A 24928-nucleotide genomic window follows, 5' to 3' on the forward strand; every position below is an offset into this window, starting at 1 on the left:
TTTCTTTTTTTTTTGCTATCGATTGTGAATGTTAATTAGGTTTACAAAATGCATGAAATTACCAACCTTTATCAAATGTAGTGCTCAAATAATTACAGAGTAACCCCGTTTTACACGTCTTCGTTGTCTTCTGCAAATTACAAAATAAAAATTGTGATATTATTTTTGATATTCTTGACAAATAAAAAAAGGAATTGATAATGTTTAAAATACTATCAGAAATGTATGTCATCAAAAAAATATGTCGGGAAAAGAAGACAAAATTAATATGGATATCTTCATTTAATATTTATATTCTGTGTTATATGCATATGAATAAGGAGTTTCCTTATTTCTGTTTTGTTTTCAGAATTTACGGCGTTTTAAACATAGAAATTCGGAAAATTCATAATAAGGACCATTCCTGATACATGTACATAATCACAACTCTTAAATTGTTTAATTATAAGTTTTTCTTACCTTCATTATGAAAAATTGATTTGTTTTGACTGCTTTAAGAGGTGTAAGTGGACATCAGTATTTCTTCTATGTTTGTCTTCTTATCTAGAAAATAGAAAAAAAAATTGTTTGAGCACAGACTGTATGTGGTATGCCTATTCATTTTACAAGTATAGTATGTTTTCAGATTCTAAGACGTCATCAATATTTATTATGACGGGAAAAGAAGACAATTTATTAAGTTTTCATCATATTAAAACAATTTTTTAACCTATGTAGATTTTTTTTGACTTGAACATTTAAATTAATTAAAATAAAACTTCACAATTTCATTTTTTTTACGAAAAACAAAACGTTTTTATACATAAGTTAAACCTTATTTTCTTTTAAAGTTATATGTCCAAGTCATTTCTTAAAATGTGTATCAGTTTAACTGATTTAATGAAGCGGCATTTAAAACACATTAAAACGCCATAAACTGTAAGGGGACTTTAGCCAAAAGTTTGATTTTAAAATTAATTAACCTAGTAGAAGCGGTTTTATGTGTTTTAAATTTCACTCGATTCCCTTTTGTACTTACATTTTTTTTTTCTTTCTGGATGAAGAATTTCAATTGGTTCAAAAGCATCAAGTAAAGAATACCTGTAAATAAAGGTTTTGTTTTATGATAAATTTCTTTATTTTTTAAATGTAAGAGAATTTCAAAATTAAAGCACTCATTACGTATAAAAAACAACACGATTTTTTGTAGGTATTTTCAGAAATTAGATCCGTGTTTATAATCATTGTGCAATCTTTTTGATACATAATCACCCTTTTTGCGATTTACAAGTAACAATTTATTGATGGTTGATCAAATTTCAATTTCAATATCTTATTACTTAACTAACAAAAGTTTAGAAAAAAAGTTTAGTTTTCAACTAACTGTTGGTTTTAAAATACCACATTTCAGTATTATTCAACAATTGATAGTTGACAATCGCAATACGGGTGAATAATATTTTTATATATGAACTATATGAAAACTGTATACTCACTTAAAAAAAATATGCAATAATCCTGTTGATACTGCTAAACAAGATCTTGTCTTTAATACCCTTGAGCACATTTTCATGTTCCTGAAAATTCAACAGAAAAATTCATTATTAACCTTTTGTCTGTATTATGACTAAGAAAAAATAAAAATTTCAATTTAATTCAGTGCAAAAAATTGCAGCCATTAATTATTTTTCATTAAGAATCAAACGGTAATTTTTTTCATCAATTAAAAAAGTTTATAAAGCTAATGTATGCATATTACTCCTAAACTTATAACAGTTTTTTTTTGTAATGATGCGTACATTAATTCATATTAGACAAAAAAAAAAACTATTAAAACTTACATATTTGTATTTCTCCAACGATAATGTTTTCCGTTAATAGCTCAGAACTCCTGTAAATATTTTTTTATATAAATATATTACTACAAATAAAATGTTAATAGTATTTGTTTTTATTGGTGGTTATACCGAATAAAATTTCGATGGGATTTTTGAAATTTATCATTAGATTTTTTATTAGATTTTTTATTTGAGTTCGGAGAAATTCAAAATATATTCCGAAAGAGAGAAATATTCCCATGGAAATTTTCATTAGAAAAAACAACCACTTTAAAGTAAAACTTTGCACTCATTACGTATAAATTACAACATGATTTTTTGTAGGTATTTTCAGAAATTAGATCCGTGTTTATAATCAGCGTACATTGCCTTACAAAAAAAAATATATACAATGTGAGAGCATTAAAAATATACTTACACTTAAAATGTCTTCAATAATCCAATCGAAACTCTTAGACGAAAAGCTTATTCTCCAATGCCGGTATTCTTTATTTACCCTGAAAAAAAAAAATTAATTTCATTAATAACGTGCCGCTTATATTATTACAATTTTTTTTATTTTATTTGGATTCAGTGCAAATATTTGCAGCCATTAAATATTTTTCATTAGAAATCAAACGGTAATTATTGTCATCATTAAAAAAAGGTCCTTATTTTAGTATGTACAGAAATTTGTCAACTAGTCCATAGGAACGGCACGAAGACCCACTCCTAAGAACCTCAAAATGTATTTGATACAAACAAGTAAACAGTCCTAAATTTAAAAAAACGAAACTTCTAACTTTATTTTTTATTACTAAATACCATGCACTGTTGTAGCAGTTTGCAAAAAGATATTATGCTATAAATTTTCAAAATTGAACTTAACGAAAAATTTCAAAATTTGAATTCAACAAAACATATTTCTGCCGAGCAAATCATAAAATACCTATTCAGAATAGCGGTTTTTTGAAAATTTAAAAGAACGGCATTTAAATAAACGGCATGGAGTGAAATTTTACACTAATTTCGAAAAATAACATAATTTTTGAAGTTTTATTGTTTTAAGAAATTGGATCGTTTTTTTTATCATTATGGAACCTTTTTACATACATACAAAAAAAATTATCTATGAATTATGTATAGGAAATATACTCACATCCAATAATCCAAACTACCAGACAAGATCATATTTGCTTGGTCCTGAAAATACAATAGAAAATTTCGTTTATAACATTATTATAATTTTGATCAAGAAATGATAAAAATTCCATTTGAAATCAGTGCAAATAATTGCAGCCAATAAGTTTTTTTCATTAAAATCAAACGGTAATTTTTTTCATCATTAAGAACATGTTTTAAATGTACATAAAGTACATGTATTAAAAGAAAAGTTAAATTAGATAAAAATAAAATTATAACTTACATTGGTATTCTTTCAAGGATGATAATATTTTCCTTTATTGCTCGGAGCTCCTGTAAATAAATTTTGTTTAAAATTTTATTATAAATAAAAACTTGGTTGTGTTTTTTATAAGGGATTATTATGTACTTAAAAAAAAATTCTCTGGGATGTTTCCTTCGGAATCCATTAACTGTTAAAATATCCAATGGATTTTACCTTTATTTTCTCTTTTTTTTTTTAAATTAGCACCGAGAGAGTTTCAAATAGAAGAGCGAATTCGGATAGTTTAAATAATTCGATCCCAGGGAAATTTTTATGAGATATAATTTTAAGTATAGTTTGCACTCATTACGTATAAATTGCAACATGATTTTTGTAGGTAATTTCAGAAATTAGATCCGTGTTTATAATCATTGTGCAATACTTAAAAAATATATATATAAATATGTTGAAAGGACTATATAATATTATACTCACACATTAGGATGTCTGGAATAGCCCAATTGAAACTGTTCTTCTTTTAATACATTTCCATGTGATTAATCTGGAAATGAAAGAAAATTTGGTTAGAAATTAACTCCTTTATTATTACAAAATAATATAAATTTCACATGATTTCAGTGCAAATAATTGCAGCCATTAATTTATTTTCATTAAAAATCAAACGGTAATTTTTGTCATCATAAGAACATGTTTTAATGTACATAAAGTAAATGTATTAAAGAAAATACACTTACATTTCAGAGCATGTAACAATTGGATCTTGCTAAGCCATCTTGCATAGCATTCAAATAGAAGTTCCGTCGAAAATCATTATATTTTGGATAGCAAATTTCCTTTTTAAGATCCAATGCTTGACTCCATATCCGTATTCCTTTAGACAGAAATCGATGAGGCATCAATTTCAATGTTTGTATCCAATGTTATATTCCAGTAAGAATTCACCAACAGGATTGAGCATTTTTTAACTGAAATCGATATAGATTGTTAGATTAGAAATCAATGTAATAATTATTTTGTTCTTTTGTTTTTATTTAAAAAAAGAAGCTTGAAATCGATTTATATTATAAGGACGTTTAAGACGTTTTTTTATGTAAATTCTTATATATTTCGTGTTTAAAACTTCTTTTTTTTTAGTTCTAAGTTTGTAAAGATAGTTTTTATTTGATTAATTTTTGTTTGCAGTGAAGACTGCTGAGTGAAAATATTATTTTCAAATGAGAAAGGCCCAGATATGCCAAAGAGAAAAAAATGTATTTATAATATTTATTTTCTTATTTTTATTAAATAGCATTATTTCTTAAGCTTTGAGTATTCTGTTTGACAAACTTTGAAAACGAAATTCGTTTATAGAAGTTATACTTTTTTTTTTTTGGATAACATAACTGCTTAAAAATATTAAGTCTAAGTAAACATAAGATTTTTTTGTACAAACTGAATAGCGAGTCATACAGCATACTCAAAACTTAAGAATTTGCTCGGAATATCAAGCAGTTCATATAACATTTATAATGTACTCCACAATTGGTTCACAATCCATGATTCTCATTAAGCCTGCTTGTCCAATGTAGAGTAACATTGGACTTCTAATAATATGCTTCGAATAGTAATAACATTTTAAAGATTAAACATCAAATTTTTAAAGATGAGAAGAAGTTTTCATTTGTTTTAGAAAAAGCGCTGACGGGTTCCAAGTCGATGGAGGCTAAGATTTTTTCATTATCACTTCAAGCGGTTGTTAAAGTTTTATTTATAGATATTTAGCTAATCCATGTCATAAGAGTTTTCCAAATCCTTAATAGAGATACAAATTTTGTTTTCAACATAGTATCCTAATAATGAACATATCTGGGTGAGATTAAAAAAGTGTCACAGAGGACAAAAGCTTTCGAAAAAATATACATAATATAGACACCTATAAAACAATTGATAAATCAGGTTGTTTCATTTTTTTGTAAAAGAAAAAAAGCAAAGTTATTACCCTTTAACATTAAAAATAGTTTAATTCTTACCTCAAGCGTACAAGACTGGCATTCTCGTATCTCAAAAGCAATTATTGTAGTTTGAAGAATATCATATTTTTTGTGACTTTAAAGATTATACAATAAATTATTTTTTCAGTCTCTGTCAGCTTTTGTTTCCTCTGAAGAACGACATAATAATTTTTTTTTAATTGAAGAAAGCTCATATACGACTATGTGTTTCACTCCAATAAATCTCGTTGTGAGAGCCGTCAAATTGTTAAAGTTTTATATTTGCGTTATGAAATGTTTATCTAAACCGACATCTTTTTGTTTCAGTCAATATCAAAATAATCTTAGTTTCGTGGTTTCTTTTTATTGAAGTTTTAATGGAATCAATTTTTAAACTACAAAAACCATTTGATTCTATTTTTTAGTTTAATTTCTATTTTTTAATTTCATTTCTCAAAGTTACTGATAAGAAGATTTTTTAAGGCTACTGATACGCAGATTTGAGCTGCATAAATATTTATTTTACTTTCATTAACTAAAACGAAATACTGGACTCTCTTTTTCTATCTGTGAAATAGCCTTTTTTTGTAAAAACTAAACTTAATACAAAAAAATATCAAAAATTGTTTTTAATCTGGGAAACAGTCTCTGTTCGCAGAAACCAAGTTGCTCAAGTTTAATGCAATTCGCAATTCTTTGTACTTTAAACAAAATTCTAAAAATGTTTCGTTCTGTATCATTCACTCAAAAATAAAATGTTAAAGCTTCTAAGAAGATATTTTAAAATGTATCTAATATTTCAATAAGTACCTAAATTTATGATGTCTCATTAGGAAGAAACTTCTCCGAGTCGACTCGATTTGTTTAACTTTAAAATTTTAAAGGAAATATACTGGAATCGTTTGAAAATTACATATTTGTCACGTTTTCTTTTAAGCTTAAAATAATGAAGTAGTTTCTTGTCAGCGCCTTAAAAATAAGGTTAAAACTTGCGTATTCAAAATGTGAACGCGAAGAATAGAAAAAAACTCTAATTTTTGAATTTTAAGAAATTGTTAGAAGTTCAACTTTTGCAAACCGAATCTTAATTTTTGAGTTTATTTTTAACTTTGTTAAAAGAACTTTTATTAATGTCTCAATTTTTTTTAAATACATACAGTGCCCGCCCAAAATTCTTCGTACGATATACGAATTTTAATATTTGAATATTAAATATTTTTACAAATGGTTTCTTTTATAATTTTCTTAGGCTCAAATGAAATGCTATGTATGTATAAAATATTCTTTTATTGTACCATTTATATAAAAATGACAGTTTTTAATAAACTCTTTTTTAAGGAAATGGAAAACAGCGTTTCCAGCGCAAAGAATTAAGTCGGCAAGTTTATTTGTAAAGCAAAGTCACATAAAATGTTTGTCTCCCCCAAAAAAGAACGCGATCCCAAACTTTTGTTTGACTGCCAAAAGAACATTGTGTTTTTTACATATTAATAGAATAAAATGAAGCAATTGAAAAATAAACGAACATGCTGAAAAGTTTGCTAAACATAATTTCCACTACAATTTTTTCACACAACTTGAAGGTTTTTTTTTGAAAACAAAATCTCTTCGTGTCAGATTCGACAACAGATAAGAAAACTACATTCAAAAGTAAATTTTTACGTTTCCATGTTTGAAACAACGGAAACATTTCCAAGAAAATTTTATTAACGATAACCCCCATAATTTATAAACATGGAATTATATTTTTCTTTTAAACGAAATCATCAGGACCAAAATCTAAGGTTTAAATAAGCTTTTAACAACTAACATGTTTAATTAAGTAAAATCGTATGATACAAATTGATGTGTTTTTTCACTCTTGATCAGTATAAATAAGTTGTTTAATTTTCCCCTAATTTTCTTCTGCATAATATTTCATTGGGTCAAATGAAAAACGTATTAATTTCAGCTTCACACAATATTTTTTTCATTTCAGCGCTTTCTAAAATTGCCTTATGCGATTCCCAAGCTCATTGAGGCGTATTCATAGTTGTTATTTAATTTAAACTGAGGTTTATCAAATACAATTTAGAGAAGATAAACACAAAGACAAGTTCTTAAAAATCCCAGTGGTTGTTCAGATGATATACCCATTTTCTAATGTAAACAATCTTCAAAACATTACCACCCACGTGACAATCCAGTTTGTGAAATATAGAACAACACCAACGGATTATATTATCTCGCATGACCATCGGTTGCCAAGTTCAATTGAAAAACCAATACATTATTGAACCTTATTGTTCTAATTGAATTTATTTTAATTTCCTAAATGTTAATTTGTATGCTTTTTTTATTTTCCAAATTGTGTAGACTTGACTTCATTGGCCACTTTTTGAAAAAATTAAAATATATTTTTTTCTAACTAGCGCAATTGATTTGTGAAAAACCATAATTCAAGTTGTCTACATTATTTTGACAGTTTTCTTTTACGGGAAATATGTTTAAATAGTAGTTAAGGCTTATTAGTTGATTAGGGCCAGTTTCTCAGTGGAGGGTCAAAGTTTAACCCAGGGTTAACTCTGAACCAAGTGAAAAATATATTTCAAATATTGTACAATCCAGCGTTTTAGGAATCAATCTTCATTTGAAATTTTGCTTCTTGTTTACTGGATTAAGTTACTCTGCGTTAACTCAGCACTGAAAAACTGGCCCTGATAATAGACAAATTAAAAATAAAAAAAAGAAATGATTTTAACCAATGATCACAATGATCTTAATCGTTTTTTTTTTTTCTTTCAAACTACATTATATATTATAGCTCAATTTTTTCACAAAAATCGGGTCTTATGCTTGATTCACAATATTGCAAGACGACGAGACGAAGGCGTTGTGAGAGTGAAATTGATATTTCGTCAATTAACTTCCTTCTTTTCACACACATTCTTATATTTCCTGTCAAAAATAAACAATTACCCAAAAAAATAAATGACCCAAAAAAAATCTCGTCTCGCTCTTGTCTCGCCATCTCGAAATGTTGTAAATCAGGCATTAATTAAAAAATTAAAACCGATTCTATATTTTTTTTTATTTCAACGGTACGACCCAAGTTCTATTCTTTACTCAATAAAACCTAGGTCGTACCGTTAGTTTTATACTTACCAAATGCAATAGAAAATAATCAAGTACATTATTTGGTGTTAAATAGTTCAAAAGGTTGGTATTTACTTTCATAAGAAAATTTCTCAACATCTTAACATCCGAAGCATTTTTCCAGTTGCAAATTAATTTTTTTTTTATTGTTGTGAGCGGAGAAAGTTTTTTTTCATATGAATTAATCAAGTTTTCTGCATTCAACTGCAACTTCAGTGAAGAAAAGAACTAACGTAACTCTTAATCAAGTTTCTTTTTTTTAACTGACAATAATAATAAAAAATAAATAATAAACACAAAAAAAAAAAAAATTACGTACATACAATACAACTGTTCAATTGAAATTACAAAAATATTACAGAATCAAGAAAAATGACAAAGTACTTTTATTACCTGGTCATTTTGAAACTGGTCTAATTCCACAAACTTAACAAACAAGCAAAATAATTTAATAATTAAGTATTGTAAAAGTGAACGGTAATTTTTTTAATATTAATAAAAGCAATTATATTCATTTTACGAACTTTAGTATTTTTAAATAGCAGGATTTTGGACCATTTTCAAAATAATACAACAGTTTTTTTTTTATGTTTCCCTATCGTTGATGGGCTGTGTCCAAACACAATGGCTGCATTTACGAACCTGTCGCAATAAATATGGAAATATGTACTGTTGTTATTTTCGTCTAGCTCCAGTAGTAGTATATCGACCCTTCCCGCCAAATTAAATTATGAATTATGGACAGCATATAATTGTATTTTTCCAACATTAAGAACGAATAAGATACAACTTTTTGTAATAATTAAATCAATTAATGCTAAAGAAAAGATTCACATCAAAATTGTCTGCAATAAGTTTAAAAACAAAAGATTATTAAGGTTTTTCTGTAAACAAAAACGTCGTAAGGGCCATGTCGCTTACTATAATTTGGCGGAAAAGGCTCGATATTATGTATTAGAAGAAACAACACGCAGCTGGCGATAAAAAAACAGAAGCTAAACCCAACCCAACGGATGGAATTTTGACAAGATATATTCAGTTCTATTGTGAGTTTTTTGTGAGCAAAATTCCACCCGGAAAATCGAATTTTGCTTTTCATCTATTGTAAGTTTCGGGGGAAAAGCTGTTCACGTTCGTAAAACTCCTTGTATTTTTAACTTTTTTCCAGGTATAAGCGAGGTAGTGGACAACAAAGAAAAGATCTCACTTAAATTTTTGCGAAGAGCAAACAAAACAGTTAAGCGGAAAATGTGAACTCCCTTCGGGTGAAATTCGTTTTTGGAAGATTCAGCAAGATAACGAATCCATAGAGCGATGATGCCGTGAGGTTCAGAAGCAAAGAGGCTTTTGAAAGAATTTTAAGATAATGATATCTTAAAATACAGAAATATGTACATACTAAGGTTAAATACAAATTTTTATTTTGTTTTTAATTAGATGTCCAACAAAAAAAAACTCTATTTTGGTAAAATTGTTATAAAATAAAAATATTAATTTAAAAAATTAATATTTAAAAGCGATAAATATTAATTTTGTTATTGTGTACATTTTTTGTAATTTTTGTATTCACAAGCAAATAAATGTAAGCAATTGCAAACGAAACACTCTTTACTTTTAACTTATTCGTTCACAGAAGACTTTGGCGTGCATTCGTTTATGTTTATGATGATGAAAACTCGTTTTTTGAATTGAAAACGTATCACCAGAAAAAAAAGTTAAGTGAATTAGTCCCATTATACTAAAGTGTAATTCCATGAAAAAGTGCACACGAAATGTGTACATGAAATGTATGTAGACTTTTTACTTTTTCCAATAGCAAATCACTATTTACAAGAAAGGATTCTTTATTATATACCCTTATGGCTAGAAATTTGATTCATGGAGTATAAGTAATTTTAAATAAGCTTGGAAACCATAGAAGAATTCCACATGAACGTGATGTATTCACGATTATTGTAACGTGAGTTACTCTAACAGACTTTTATTTTTTCTTTGTTAATGGTTAAAATTAAAAAAAATTGTTTTACTTTATTGGGGGCTATCGTGAATAAAAATTTCTCTGGGAATATTTCCCATGTTTTAAATATGGGAACGAATATGAGGTAGATTCAGGATCGCATAAAAAATTCCGAGGGAAACAAAGTTCCCCTGGAGATTCACGATAGGGCCCATTATAAAAGTAATAGAATGCTCCATTCATGGACATCTCTTAAAACTCGTGTCCGATTATTGTAACGTGAGTTACCAACAGACTTTTGTTTATTTTTAGTTAATGGTTAAAATAAAAAAATTGTTTTACTCTATTATATAAAAGTAAAAGAATGTTCCATTCATGGACATTATTTTTGTTACCATGGAATCGCCCTTAAATTGAGTATAAAATTCCTTTTTAATATACTAATGCTTGAAAGGCATAATTTACCACAAAATCAACCCTTCAAAACGGACAAATGCTAATGCTATTATAGAACCACATTTATATTTTGTATTTTTTGAAGTTTGTTAACTAAGATTTTTCAAAGTTGAATATCCATATACACCCTTCTAAAATAAAACACTCTTTCGTAACTACATCTCCTATCATAAATAAAGTTCACATATCGTGCAAAATAAAATAAAGAAAAATTCAAAAAGTACATATTCCAATTTCAAAATCACTCATGCAAATTTTTTCAAACAAGAACAATTCTTCAAGTTTTGAATGGGCCTCATTATCAATAGCGAATCGAATGTTCCACCGAATGGGAGCGTTTAAATATGAAAGTGTAAATATTCCCTATTCATAATACCGCGGTAAATAAATTTACTATCATTTCGATACTTGAAACTTAATTTTTACGAAACAAGCTTTGATCGCTATTCATAATACGAAAATATCTAGTTCGATTCGCTATTCATACTGAGGGCCTATTTTTTGTTTAAGAAAAAAAGACAGTAGTTATTTGTAAATACACATTAAACATATATTGAATGTCCCACTTAATATGCGAATACAATTGTTTTTTAATTGGTGAGGTTTACAAAGCTTAAGATTCCTTTATTTTTATCGACTTAATCATACTAATATTTTATTTATAATGAGAAATGAATTAATTTAAGTCAAGTAAGTATAAGATGTTTAAAATTGAATGAATTACTAAAATGAATGATTTGTTATTTATCATTCTTGCCTAAAAATGTTATCTAATTTGCAATTATCTTTTTTTCTTCAAGATAGGAATTGTTGCAATACTTTAGTTAATGATAAACTCATCATTATTTCCTTTAAGAGCAGTGTGTTTAAAGATGATATAATACGATTATGTTTTAGTTAAGATAATTTGTTTAAAAACGTCTTCTGCGTTCCCATGGTTTATTGTTATTATTATTTCCGCCTCCGTTATTGCCTCGCTGATTAGTTGGACCACCTCCTTGGTTCTGATTTTGTTGATTATTACCAAATTCGAATGGATTGAATTGTTCCTAATAACGGGTGAATAATGTAACAAAAAATAGAAATAGTTTCTATATAGATTAAACATAACACAATACCCCCAAAAATATCGAAATTGAAAAAAAAATTACTTAAGTATTTTTTTTGTAAAAAAAAATAGTTACAAACCATGTATAATATACTATTCAGATAAATGTATTCCAACAATATCAATACAACTCAGTAAACATTATCATAAATCGAAAAGTCTTTAATAGTTGATGTGTGAATTCACACTCCCCTTTAAAACCCAAATAAATGACTGCATCCATACATATAATTAAAATTATGTATTTTGCAAGATAGCAAATATGTATTTATATTTTATAATTTTGAAGTAAGACAGAAATTTCCAAAAATAATTCATGTAGAACAACAAATTTTTCCAAGAACAATAATCCCAAACCCCAAAAATCCGTTACAGTATACCAGTAGTTCAAGCATAATTCTTTAAATTTTCGTAAAAAGTTGCACAGAAATAACATGTATTAAAATATTAAAAAACAAACAAACCTTAGTTCAAACTAACGCGATGTCGAAAAATTGTCGATTTAGATTATCAACTATCGCGTTAGCCGATCCCATCCCTGAAACAAACAAGCTCTGTTTCGTTGATTGCGGATAATTTTATATCGTTTCAAATTTATAATTTGAGTAAAATGCAGCAATATATTCGAAAAAATATTATAATCGGAAAATTCTAAGAGGAAACAAATTCTTTTAAGTTATTCATAAACCAAAGATCGTATAACAACAATTTAAAAAACCAAACATTCTGACAAAATCGTATGTAAATTTCGAAATCACTTTGGATCCCCTGAGTAAAAAATTGTAGGTCTCAAACTTGGTCGTTTGGAATGATTTTTTTATGATTCAAGTTACAAAATTATCGGGTCAAATCTTTGTCTTGAGTTTAATGTGAAAAAAAGAAGGAATTTATTAAGTGTGTTGAAAAATGCATAGATATTTGCTTTTCTATAAATTGTTTGTTATAAAAGCAAAATCAATCAAAATACATATGAATGTATGTACGAAGGGTTCAGGGGAAAAACAGCACAAGTCCATTCCAAATCATTCCGAGAAAAACGTTATTTTAAATTTTGTTCTCCATAGAATTTAGTACTACAGGCACATCATGTATTTATTCTTTTAAGCAAGGCTTAAATACTACTACTTGACTAAAAATGGACATGTAGCTTTTCTCCTGGAACTTAAATATATTCTTTCCTAAATGAAATAATAATGAACCACATTCATTTGGCCCAATATTTATGCGAGTGACTGTGGCCTTTTTGCGAGTGTCGTTCAACTTTCGATTTGATAAAAGTCGATGAAATCGATAAAAATATCTGTTTTTGTATTGTGTATCTCCCTTTTCGACAAAGATATTTGCTATTGTGATTATAGTTCACTCGATTTCAGTCGATAGCAAAATTGTAAACGAAAAAGATCGAACGATAAAACGAAAAATTTCATTCACAATAGAATTTCAGAATATAGCCCAGTCGGGATGTACAAAAAATTAAGCTGAAATGGAAATAATTTGATCGTGCAATTTTTTTTCATAGGATGATAGAGGGGATAACTGGGAGCTTAAAATCAGTTTTTCGGGAAAATCGACCTTGTGCTTAAGCCGCCATCTTGGATTAAAGGTAAAACACGTTTGAGTGAATACCTCGGCCATTTTTGATTTTTGACAAAAATTATATATGTAAAACTTGTAGAAAATTTTATTTTCTATAACTTTTGTCTTAATAAATTTTTCTATATGACCTATATTTTTCGAGTTAATTTGAAAAAACTATACCCCTACTCAGCTTAAACTTTATACCCGCTTTGATTATAGATTTTAAGATCAACGCAATATGGGAGTGTTTTTATATGTTTTTGGGGATGATAAATCTAGTTGCAATGTTAGTTTTTGCAAATGCATGAAATTTTATAAACAAAAGGAACTATCTCAAAATCGGTAAGTGTCGTTTTAAACAAAATTGGTAAATATTATAACTGATGTCTAGCAAGAAAAGCAAGTTTTTGAATTTTTCAAATCGGTTCATTAATGCCTGAGATATGACCAATTGTTTATAATAAAAGCTTAAAAGAGAGAGTGAGTTATAAACAATTGGTCATATCTCAGGCATTAATGAACCGATTTGTCCGAACCGATGTCTTGCTAGACATCAGTTATAATATTTACCAATTTTGTTTAAAACGACACTTACCGATTTTGAGATAGTTCCTTTTGTTTATAAAATTTCATGCATTTGCAAAAACTAACATTGCAACTAGATTTATCATCCCCAAAAACATAAAAACACTCCCATATTGCGTTGATCTTAAAATCTATAATCAAAGCGGGTATAAAGTTTAAGCTGAGTAGGGGTATAGTTTTTTCAAATTAACTCGAAAAATATAGGTCATATAGAAAAATTTATTAAAACAAAAGTTATAGAAAATAAAATTTTCTACAAGTTTTACATATATAATTTTTGTCAAAAATCAAAAATGGCCGAGTTATTCACTAAAACGTGTTTTACCTTTAATCCAAGATGGCGGCTTAAGCACAAGGTCGATTTTCCCGAAAAACTGGTTTTAAGCTCCCAGTGATCCCCTCTATCATCCTATGAAAAAAAATTGCACGATCTAATTTTTTCCATTTGAAATGTTTAATTCTACTGGGCTAATACCAGAAGTCATTTTCGATGATCGACTATCGAAAAAAGTCGTCTATCGATAGACAAACGACACTCGCAATAAGGGCCTGTGTGTATATTGAAACCATAAAAGCGATAAATCTGAAGAATAGAATTGCACACATATTCCATTACGAAAAAAGGTTTTTTTGCAACTAGAAAAACTTTTGTATTTGCATTATGTTCAGATTTTATTTCTGTCATTATAACGACAAAAACTTTATTCTTTTAAATAACAATTCGTTAATAATTTTTTACTTGGATTTCTGTGTCATTACTCTTCAAACAATCCAACAACAAAATTTAAATTGTACCTCAATATTCTTGAGTTGAAAACAATTGACGAACACTTTTTATAAGCTCATATAAAAAAAATCTTTAAACATGAATTGATAAACCATTAATAAAAAAATTGATGCCAAACAACTTTAAACTTTAAAAATGTATTTCAAAGCAGTCAAGTTCTTTATAAATATTTTCAAATAGATAAATACATACAACGTGAACCACAACAACATAGAGAAACGTTAAACGTTTTATTTAACAAGAGAGTTAATATTAATCATTCCCATCACAATTGTCAAACATCAATTGACAATATAATCGGACTCACAATTCACAAACTTCGTTTTTCAATTACAGTAGAATTCGGTTATAACGACCATTTACATTTAGAGATACATTTTCAGTCGTTATAAGCGGATATCGCTTTATCGAACAAGAACGAAGAACATATTGTAAACAATAGTGCTGAACCAAACTTTTCTTTAAAATTTCGTTGTTATAACCGAAATGTCGTTTTAAGCGAGGTCACTATAAGCGAATTCCACTGTACATATATAAATTTTATTTTACTTTATAATCACGACTACCATATTTAATGACCGAAACTTTTATCAATAGAATTATAGTGTTGAGCTTCAATTTTTATCAATTTATTTATAGTCAGTAATTGAAAATTGTAATAGAGAATATCATTTTTTTTTAAATAGCAATATCCTATTTTCAATTAGCTGTCTTAAGATGTTCCGTAAAAACATCATTTCCTATCCCAGCGAAATGCTTCTTTGCTAGCATATCAACAAGTACTCCTTTCCTCCTTTGTCTTTTACTACGAACAAATTAACCCCACAATGTCAAGTAAAAAGATAGCTTAAAGATTGCACTTTGTGCAGCTAAGGTCCAGTGAAATGAAATATATTTGCTTTCCATTTATAGCTCTATTCTACTATCCAATTCATTTGTAGTTTCTAATTAACAATTCCTTCATTATTGGTTTAAAACCATCTACGTTTCTACAGTAAAGAATTTCCACTATTTGTTTTTTTTTTTAAATTCACAAGAGAATGTTTAAAGTTTAAGCAGATTAATCGGATCGGATAGCAGGACAGATGTTTTCAAACCGTCCCAAAACTACATGAAGCTCCAGCATCACTTTTTCAAGTAAAGTATAAAAAGGGCACCTCTGTAAAAATATTTCAAATACGGTGTTGCAACACTTAGGCCAAGTTTTTCATCCCAGTTTTATTATTTTAACAACAATTTCAAAGCTAAGCAATTACCAAATAAGTTTTAGAAAAGTTGTGTTACTTATCAGAAATATGAAAATAGGTTTAACTGAGTGTATATCTGATTATGTTAAATACATTTTCTAAATAATATAATTTCAATAGATGATAAAAATATTCATTTCAATCAATACATTTTCGCAAAAAATTGTTTTTGTTTTTTTTTTGCTAAAATTTTCCTAAGAAATATGTAATGTTTTGTTTTAATTAGACCGTAATTTCCTATTGATTATAAATACTAGGTGTGCTTTGTTGAAGTTTTGGATATAAATTATGTATTCAAATACAAAATGCATTGAAGTTGTACACTTTTATTTTGGTACCTATTTTTTGTCATCATAAATTAATGCAAATAATTATGAGATGATTTTTTTAAGTCGTGTGAATATTTTAGTTTAAACTTAATTACATTTTTTTTTTTTAAATATGTAGAGTTCTAGATCCATATCCTAAAATTGAAGATGTACTATCCATCAGACTCAATATTCGAATAGCTCTTAATAATCAACTAGATAACAAGTGTTGATAGTCAATGGGGTTATCAAAAGTACGAAACTTAAGAATAATAGAATTTTTAGCTAATAAGATGTTTGTCTAGTTGTCTTGAAGCAACAATAAAATAAAGATTGATTGAATATCATTCATTTAATTTCTACATACATATGTAAAAAAAATTATGTTGTACTTTTTCATTTGTGTAAACTGTCAGATAAGTGCATATATTAGAGTTGAGTTAAATAAATATATCAGCAATATAATCTCAACATTCTATCAGCTAAGTTTAAACTAGCTCACTTTATTCCAAAGTTAAGACTTTTTAACCCTTTCGGTACCAGCGTTACTCTGATGTAACATATCTTTGAAAATTTGTAAAAAATATTCCGTTAAATAATTTTTTTAGGTTACGATCGCTTAATTGAAAGACAATAATGCCTACTTACTGGATTAGTACAAAAAGTTAGTTAAATATCATACTTTTATTTTTTTTTACCGAAAAAGGGACTGAAATCCACATTTTTTTTTTATTTTTTTACAAAAATTTTTTTTTTATATATGGTCATAATTTTGAAAAAAAGATATACAAATTGTTAATCCAGAAAGTGTTTTGGCTAAGAAGTAGTAGCATACATTATTGTTCTACAAAAAGTTATTTCAACAGTTGTCCGACTTTTTTTTGGTGGTCATAGGCAGTGTATGTTACTTACATGTAACATGAAAATAATACGTTAGTAAGTAAGTAAGTAAGTAAGTAAGTAATTCATTTATTGATTTCATAAAGTAATTACATGATTATTATAAAAATGAATTATAAGCTATGGCATTGCCGTCAGCTCAGTTGGCAATAATATTTTAACAATTTTTTTTTTTTGGTTTAATAAGTTTGCATTACAATTTTGTTTTAATCAAATTCAGTTATCAATAACATTCTATATTTATATGTAATACGTTAGTTTTGCTATTTATTATTTTGGGACATAACTTTTTGCTACTCATATTTCTTAGTTGTGATGTTTTTGACACGATAATACTGAAAAAAACATTTTTTTAATATTGATTTTCATAGCTTGGGTTCGAAAGGGTTAAAGCCACATGGATTTTATTTGTTTTTATTTATCAAAAATAAAAGTCAAAAGGAAATTTGCTGTTATTGAGTTTGAGTATTTATGTTCAACAAGCTTTAGTAATCGATTCTCTGCTGTGTAAACTGTGACAAATGGACGAACCTTCATCACATCAATGTCATCCATTTCAAAAAATTCTTTGGTGTATTCCGGTGGGAAACTTTCTTTTAAAAGTTGATTCGAATGTTTCTAATCTGTTTGAATATAATCATACAAGAATACAAATTATGTATTTATAATGCGATGAAAAAATTGTTTTAAAACAAGGTTTTCTGTACGAAAAAAAATACATAAAAAAGACAAAACAACTTCGTAATCACCGGTAAGAAAGAAATTATAAAGAATACTTTAATTGAAGTTAGAAACAAAGGTTGCTTAACTACCTGCGGAGGTTAACTCCACAAGCACTTGACAGTTACAAATATCCAAAAACTTTTATGACTGGAAGTGTTATGCGAGCGAAATTTAAATTTCTCGATTTTTAAGAACCCCCCAGTAGAAAATCTCAATAATGTCTTTAATATAATTACAAAGCTCGGTAAAATCAAAATTTAAATACAGTTATCAACAGCTAAATAAACGATGTTTCACTATAAGTAAGCAGCATTAATAATAAAGATCCAAGCAAATGCACCCTGCAGCTTTCAACAGAGATTAAAATTTCTTAAATTTAATAAAAAAATCAGTTTTATCTCTACTATGATTGTTTATTCCTCAATTAAACTTCTCATTTAAGAAAATTCAAAGACACAAATATAAGAAGTTGTATCATAAAATAAGCAAAAAATATTAAATTATCAATAATCCTATTCTGAACATGAAGAAGTTTTTTTTTTAACGACAAGAAGGAAATTACGGTTATTTAAACTAAAAACACCTTGTGACAAAAAAAATTAAAGATAATCTAGCACACAAAAATCAAAATAAGACAGAATAGTAGTTCAGTCGAAGCACTTGATTCCTTTTCATGAATAGATTTTATTTTAAAACATATTTTGTTCTTTATTATTCTATTGGTTAATCATACTACTACTTAAAAATATATGTAATCAATTATCGTGATTTAAAAGGGCCCTTGTCTGAACATGTCGAAAAATGAACGTACCTGTTGGTTATTTGGTCCTAAACCAGCACCACCACCAACTGCATTGCCTTGGTTATTTCCACCAGCAAAGGCGGATAATGCATCTGGAATAATAGAATTAATTTGTTATTATTTATTCATTTTTATAAAGGAGATTAAACAAATTTACCTCTAAAGTCAAAGGGGCTGTTGTTTTGGTTGGCATTGTCAAAGTTATCAAAATTTGGTCCGTTGCCATTACCACCAGGTCCACTACCGACATTTCCTGGGCCACCTTGTTTACCTTCTTGTTGATCCAACAGTGAATTCAACTGTTGAGCTTGCATGAATAATGTATTCTCTTGTTGGCGACGACGCATTTCTTCTTCTTGACGCAACATTCGAGATTGCATGTCATTTTGTTGACGACGTGCGTTTTCTTCTTCTCGAATTTTGAATTCTTCAGCTTGCTTTTCACGGTTTTCCCATTCCATCTTTTTGCGCTCGTTATCTTGTTCACGTTTGCGCAATTCTAGAAATTAAATAAAAAACAAAATATAAAACGAATTCAACTTTAGAAATTAAATTTATAGTTAGTACCTTGACGAAGCATTTCAGTCTCGTGTTCATAACGTGCATATTCCATTTGGGCCTCCAATTTATCTTCTTCCATTTTAAGTTCGCGTTTCAATGCATCTTGTTTTGATTTGAACAATTCGTATAACTGCTTCCATCTTGTTCCATACTCGTGCTCAAATGAATCAACTTCTGCAAATCTTGGTCCAACGCCACGTTCATGATTGTATTCTTGTGTTTTTTTATTCATTGACTTGTCTGGGAGACCATCTGGGTCCTCATTTATCTCAAATGGCTCTACAACACATGGTCGAAGTGATGCCGTTAAGAAGAAACATTTATCGCCGCATAGACGAAGTGCTGCATTTGCCGAAGATTTCTTGGCAAATTCAATGATACCCTCACCAGTGTGTTTTCCGCGATCATCAACAATAATATTGGCCTTTTCAACTGGTCCGAAAATTTCAAATGATCTATATAGCAATTCATTAGAAACAAATGGACTCAAGTTCTTTACACGAAGGATGGTGGCGTTGGGTGCAAAGCGAACACGAAGTGTACGACCTTTGCGCATTGTTCCGTCTAAACCACGCTTTGCTTTTTCGGCATTTGGATGATAATCCAATTTTAAGAATGCAAAATTCTTTTCTGGATTGGAGAAAACTTCTCCAATCTCGCCATAAGGCTTGAACAGTTCACGTAATTCTTCTTCATTAATGTCACTTGTCAAATTTCCAATGTAAAGTCGATTACGACCCGAAAACTTAGATTCTTCACACTCAATTGGTGGCAATTCGTGGGTAGGGCCAGTGATGCTTCTCAAACGTTGTCCAATGAAGAAGTCTTCGTTGCGACCACCGCCTCCGCCGCCACCACCTTGGTTACCACCAAATCCACGACCACCACCGCTACGTCTGTCATTATTCATGCTGTTGCGGTTGTTTTGCATCATATTATCTTTATTTCCACCGCCACCCATATTACCGCCTCCCATACCACCGCCGCCGCCTCCCATGCTTCCTCTGTTATCATCTCGTGACTGATTGTTTTTGTTATCATTGTTTTGCTAGAAAAAAAATTTTTTAAATATTTTAAATTTTGTTTTTAGTTTTACTGGCTGAACAGAATGGAAATTCGCTTGTGGCAAAGAAAAACGCCGTGGTACAAGATGTCAAATAAAATCGCTCAAAATGTAGAAAAGATGAACAGAATTATGTGGCGCACTAAAATGTCAATTGCCTTGAAAAAAAAATAATATTAACTGAGCAACCACATTAGAAACGTCAAAAGTCATTGCGCTTGTAGCTTGAAGTAAAAGTCGACTCGACTTGTACCACAGCGAATTTCCTTGCCACAGCCACAGCTACGTATTCTGGCACCAATATACTAATTTCATACTTTTTAACTTTGACAGCGACACAAGACACAAGCCACAGACACACATTCTGGTCTACCAGTTACACAAAAACTAATTTTTTTTTCTTTCTTGTAAAGCTGAAATATTCAGAACTCAATTTTAACAAAAAAAAAAAAAAAAAAAAACTGACCCGGAAACCTCAACATTGACGAGAGTTCAAAAAAGCCAATGTGGCACTCTTGACCAATGGAACTCAAAATATAAGCTTTTTAAGCCAACCACTTCAAGATTTTGTTTCGGAGTTTTCAAAAGGAAAAAACAAACAAAAAATTGAAAAAAAAGTCTTAAAATAGTCTCGAAATTGATGTTTGGGTTCTATTGGTTGGATATCCAAGATAAAGGTCTTCAGGCTCAGGGAAAATGACAGATTATCATATCATGCACTTAAAATACACGTTCAATTTTAAACATTGCGACAATTTGCATTAACTTTTAAATGCAAAAATGCATTTTATCCGTTTTTGAAGAACGTTAGAAGGATAAAACTTCTGCACAATGTATGTAAGACTTAACTACATCAAAAAATAACAAAATCGTTCTTGGCCGCGGAATGTCCAAGTTCCATGTGAATATCTCGAGAATTTGAATAACATTTTTGTTTCTAAGCCTTGCCTACATTTATGAATTTTTCTTGACAAAAAAAAATAACTTTTTTTGCTTGTTGGGCTCTTGTTAAAGGGTCTGGCAACCATGGAATTTGTTTTTTTTTTTTAATTTTTAATTAAATCATTAATTGCAATAAAAAAGAGGAAAATTTAGAGGCATTTTTGGACAGGAAGATTGAGCCATTGGGCGCGGTTGACTTCGTTTTTTTTTTGCTATTATCTCGAAACTACCTTTTTTTGAAATACCATCGAGATCTAAAAAACTACGCATCTGATTGCTTTCCAATTTTTGATCAACAATTTTGTATCTATTATCTATAATGTAGCAAGGATTTTTTGATTACTTAATTAATTTTTTGTATTAAAATTTGTCGATGGGGAGTCAAAAGGCCAAAAAAAAAGCTACAACATTGTAGTCAAACTACTTAAGAATAACCTGATTTTTTTTTATTATTTTTTTGTTCAGATGTACGGAACCATAACCGAGTATCAGATGGGACAACCAAAATAATGATGCCATTTATGTATGTCAGCTGACTCCGAAAGTCCGAGTTTGAATATGGCAATTCCTATTCTGATTTCGTTCGGGGCTTATGATTATAATTTTGTCGTATTCGTAACTGAATTTTACATTAATCGGGACTATGTGATAGAAGTGATTGGCCGTAAGCAATGTCTCGAATGTGAACATTTTAATTTACTTTTCTAAAATAAGGGTGATTATAAAATTTAAGGTAGATAAAATAAAGAGTGAATAAACAAAATGCCGTATTTCCATCTTAACATACATATTATGCAGAAATCGCAAAAAAGTGTGACAAAGTAAAATAGATTTGTATGAAATTCAGTTTTTTAAGAGTCATTTTATATAAGAAATAAATGCGTTTTAGCAGTTATCATCGAAGGCAACATTTCGTCGCTTTCAAGGCAAAGTGGCATAAGTCGGATTTAGCTAAATTTGAGGAGAGACATTTAGGGCCATTTTATTCACTTTTGCTCAACTTGAAGAAAACTCTAAAGCTGGGTAACTTTTGAGTTCACTTCAAAACTACAGTTGAAACGCAAGTTGGAAATTTGTTTTATTCACTAGTTTTAATATCAACTTCCCATTTTTAATTCAAAAGTAGGTCAAATTGCTGTTTTAACAATATCCTTGGGAAATTTGTGACGTCTAATGAAAATGCTTTCAATTTCAAATGCAATTTTGAACGTTTTGTCATTCTAATTGAAGTTTCTGAATTTTCTTTTTTTTTATTCATGATTTCAGAGGGTGGAATATTTTAACGATTGCATTACTGCCATTTGAGAACAATGGGCCCTATCCAGAATCTCCGGCGGAATTTTGTTTCCCTCGGAATATTTTTTTCCTCGGAATTTTTTGTGCGATGCTGAATCTCCTTCGGAATTTATTTCCATAAAATAATTATGACATTAAGAACTAGAATCTCAAGTTTAAGCAAACTTTTTGGGAGTTGAGAAAATCTAAAGTTGATAAACTCTAGATTTGAAAAATTGAAATCGTAAATTTTCAGTGAATAAAAACAAATTTGTAAGTTGAAACTAAAAATCCTCAAGATGAGTTCAACTTTTAGTTCAACTTTAACATCACCCTTGAAGTTTTTTGAATCATTAAAAAATGATATTCGTTGTCAATAAAATAACAAAACTCAAAAGTTATAGGTAGGTATACACATAAAATGGTATATAGAAAACGCAATATTTAAAAAAAAAATAGTTTGGAGTTATGCCGTTTCTCGAAGAAATAGAAGTATTTTCGAAATTGTTTTTTTTTCTGACTATTGAAAAAATTCCGTTTTGCACGTTATTAAAAGAAAAAACTAAAAATATAAAAATATTATATTATTATTTAAGTCAATTTTATTTATTTAATGACGAAAAAGATAGAAAATGCAATTTTTCTAGCATATACGAAAAACATAAAAAAAAACTTATTTAAATTCTTCTTATTTAAATTAACTCGGTTACAGAAGCGGACTTACGAACAGTATAATACGACAAAAAAGCCGAAAAGATGAAAAAATCTTACCGTGTTGCTCTTTTTTTATGTGACATTTTGTTAGTGCCGTTTTCTTCGAAAACACAAAACACAAACGATAACAGCATAACTAAAGAAATGCTATTAATGTATACAAAATGACAGGGATATTTGTGAAAATTAACAGCGGCACTTTTTCATATCTTGGAAACTAGAAGAAGTAGAAAAGCGCTGATAACACAGAACAAATGCGCTTTTTTTTTAATCAGTTCTGTGCTCTAAACTAAAAAATGACAAATTTCGACTTATGCCACTTTACCTTGAAAGCGACGATTTGTAGTTTTGTCTTGAAAAGCATTTCATTAAAAAAAAAATGTAAAACATGAAAAGTGGAAATAAGGCTTTTTGTATTCACTTCTCAAATATTTTAGTTTATCTTTTTCGACGTTCTCGAATGCACAAATTGATAATCATTTAACAAGTTGAACAAATGCTTTCAGGAGCAAATTTAGTATCCCAAACTAATTTTAGAAACATCCCATTTACTTTAGTACCTTGTCAATTTCGTATACCAATGCCAACCTTACTTTAAGTATGTATCAGTATCATCTGTATATTGACTTGAATAAAATGGCGGATAGCATCGATGTATCTGTATGTATCTTATCTAGTTCTAGCTTATAGATTGTGCTACTTCCAAAAACAATCAATGGAAAATGGCCGACTAATTACAAATTATGCGTTCGTACTTATTTCATATTTTATAGCACACAAGTTATAACCTTGATATATCCAAAGATCAAACAAATATAATATATTTTTTTCTCTTACTAATGCATAATGAATATTAATCACCCGGTAAAAAAAAATAATCAATCTTACAGAAACTTGATTTTTTTTTTATATATTTTTCGATAAGAAAAAATATCAGCCACCATTTTGTTTGCATATATACAGAAAAAAAATATATGTATTCACACACACTCACCTCATTTCTTCCACCAAAGTTTCTGCGACGATCTCTGCTTCTACGTCCACCGCCGCCTCCACCACCACCTCCGCCATTATTATTGCCAAAATTGCCACCACCTCCTCCACCGCCGCCACCGCGATTATTATTACCAGGGCCTTGGTTACCTTGATTATTGAAATTTCCACCTTGATTAAAGTTTCCTCCACCACCTTGTTGGTTTTGATTACCAAAGCGAGGTTTTTTCTCAACTGGAGGAGCATCGACATCGATTGGTTCTTGCTGCTGCATTTGCTTTTCTTGATCTTGCTTTTGGGGTTGCTGCTGGTTTTGGTGGGGCTGCTGGTGGGCATGGGGCTGTTGCTTTTGGTTTTGATTCTTTTGATTGCCACCCTTATTACGTTGCGGTAATGGATTACCATTTAATCCTTCAGTTTTTGCTTCCATATTTAATAAATTTATTTTTTTCTTTCTAAATTCTATAATACTTTTTTTTAATAATTACTGGAACGAACCAACTTTGACTTCCACGCTGGCCGACGAACAAAGAAAGAATGAACGAAATCAAAATGGTTCCCGAATAATTTACCGAAGGAAATGCCGCTACAAATTAAATATTATTTTCAAATGTAGAGGG

At 28.9% G+C, this 24928-nt stretch overlaps 1 protein-coding gene across 2 annotated transcripts; it reads right to left on the reverse strand.

Moving 5' to 3' along the window:
• On the reverse strand, positions 1–24854 carry LOC129913064 (protein no-on-transient A-like). 2 transcript variants are annotated; one of them, XR_008771972.1, is made up of 14 exons: positions 24310–24854; positions 19328–20369; positions 18918–19259; positions 18770–18852; positions 3939–4169; positions 3679–3745; positions 3223–3272; positions 2956–2999; positions 2236–2314; positions 1821–1870; positions 1476–1556; positions 1019–1080; positions 460–543; positions 1–130 (listed from the first exon to the last, which is right to left on the reverse strand). XR_008771972.1 is itself a non-coding variant. In XM_055991477.1 (5 exons), exons 1-5 carry the CDS (start codon positions 24736–24738, stop codon positions 11634–11636), a joined length of 2034 nt encoding a protein of 677 aa, XP_055847452.1. In that variant the 5' UTR covers positions 24739–24854; the 3' UTR covers positions 6545–11633. The 2 variants fall into 2 exon arrangements, 1 of the variants encoding a protein (XP_055847452.1); XM_055991477.1 differs by lacking the exons at positions 1–130; positions 460–543; positions 1019–1080; ... (5 more) ...; positions 3679–3745; positions 3939–4169 and adding an exon at positions 6545–11771.
• Between the last annotated feature and the right edge of the window lie 74 nt (positions 24855–24928).

Source organism: Episyrphus balteatus, chromosome 3, assembly GCF_945859705.1.
Source record: "Episyrphus balteatus chromosome 3, idEpiBalt1.1, whole genome shotgun sequence".
Taxonomy (NCBI): Eukaryota; Metazoa; Arthropoda; class Insecta; order Diptera; family Syrphidae; genus Episyrphus; species Episyrphus balteatus.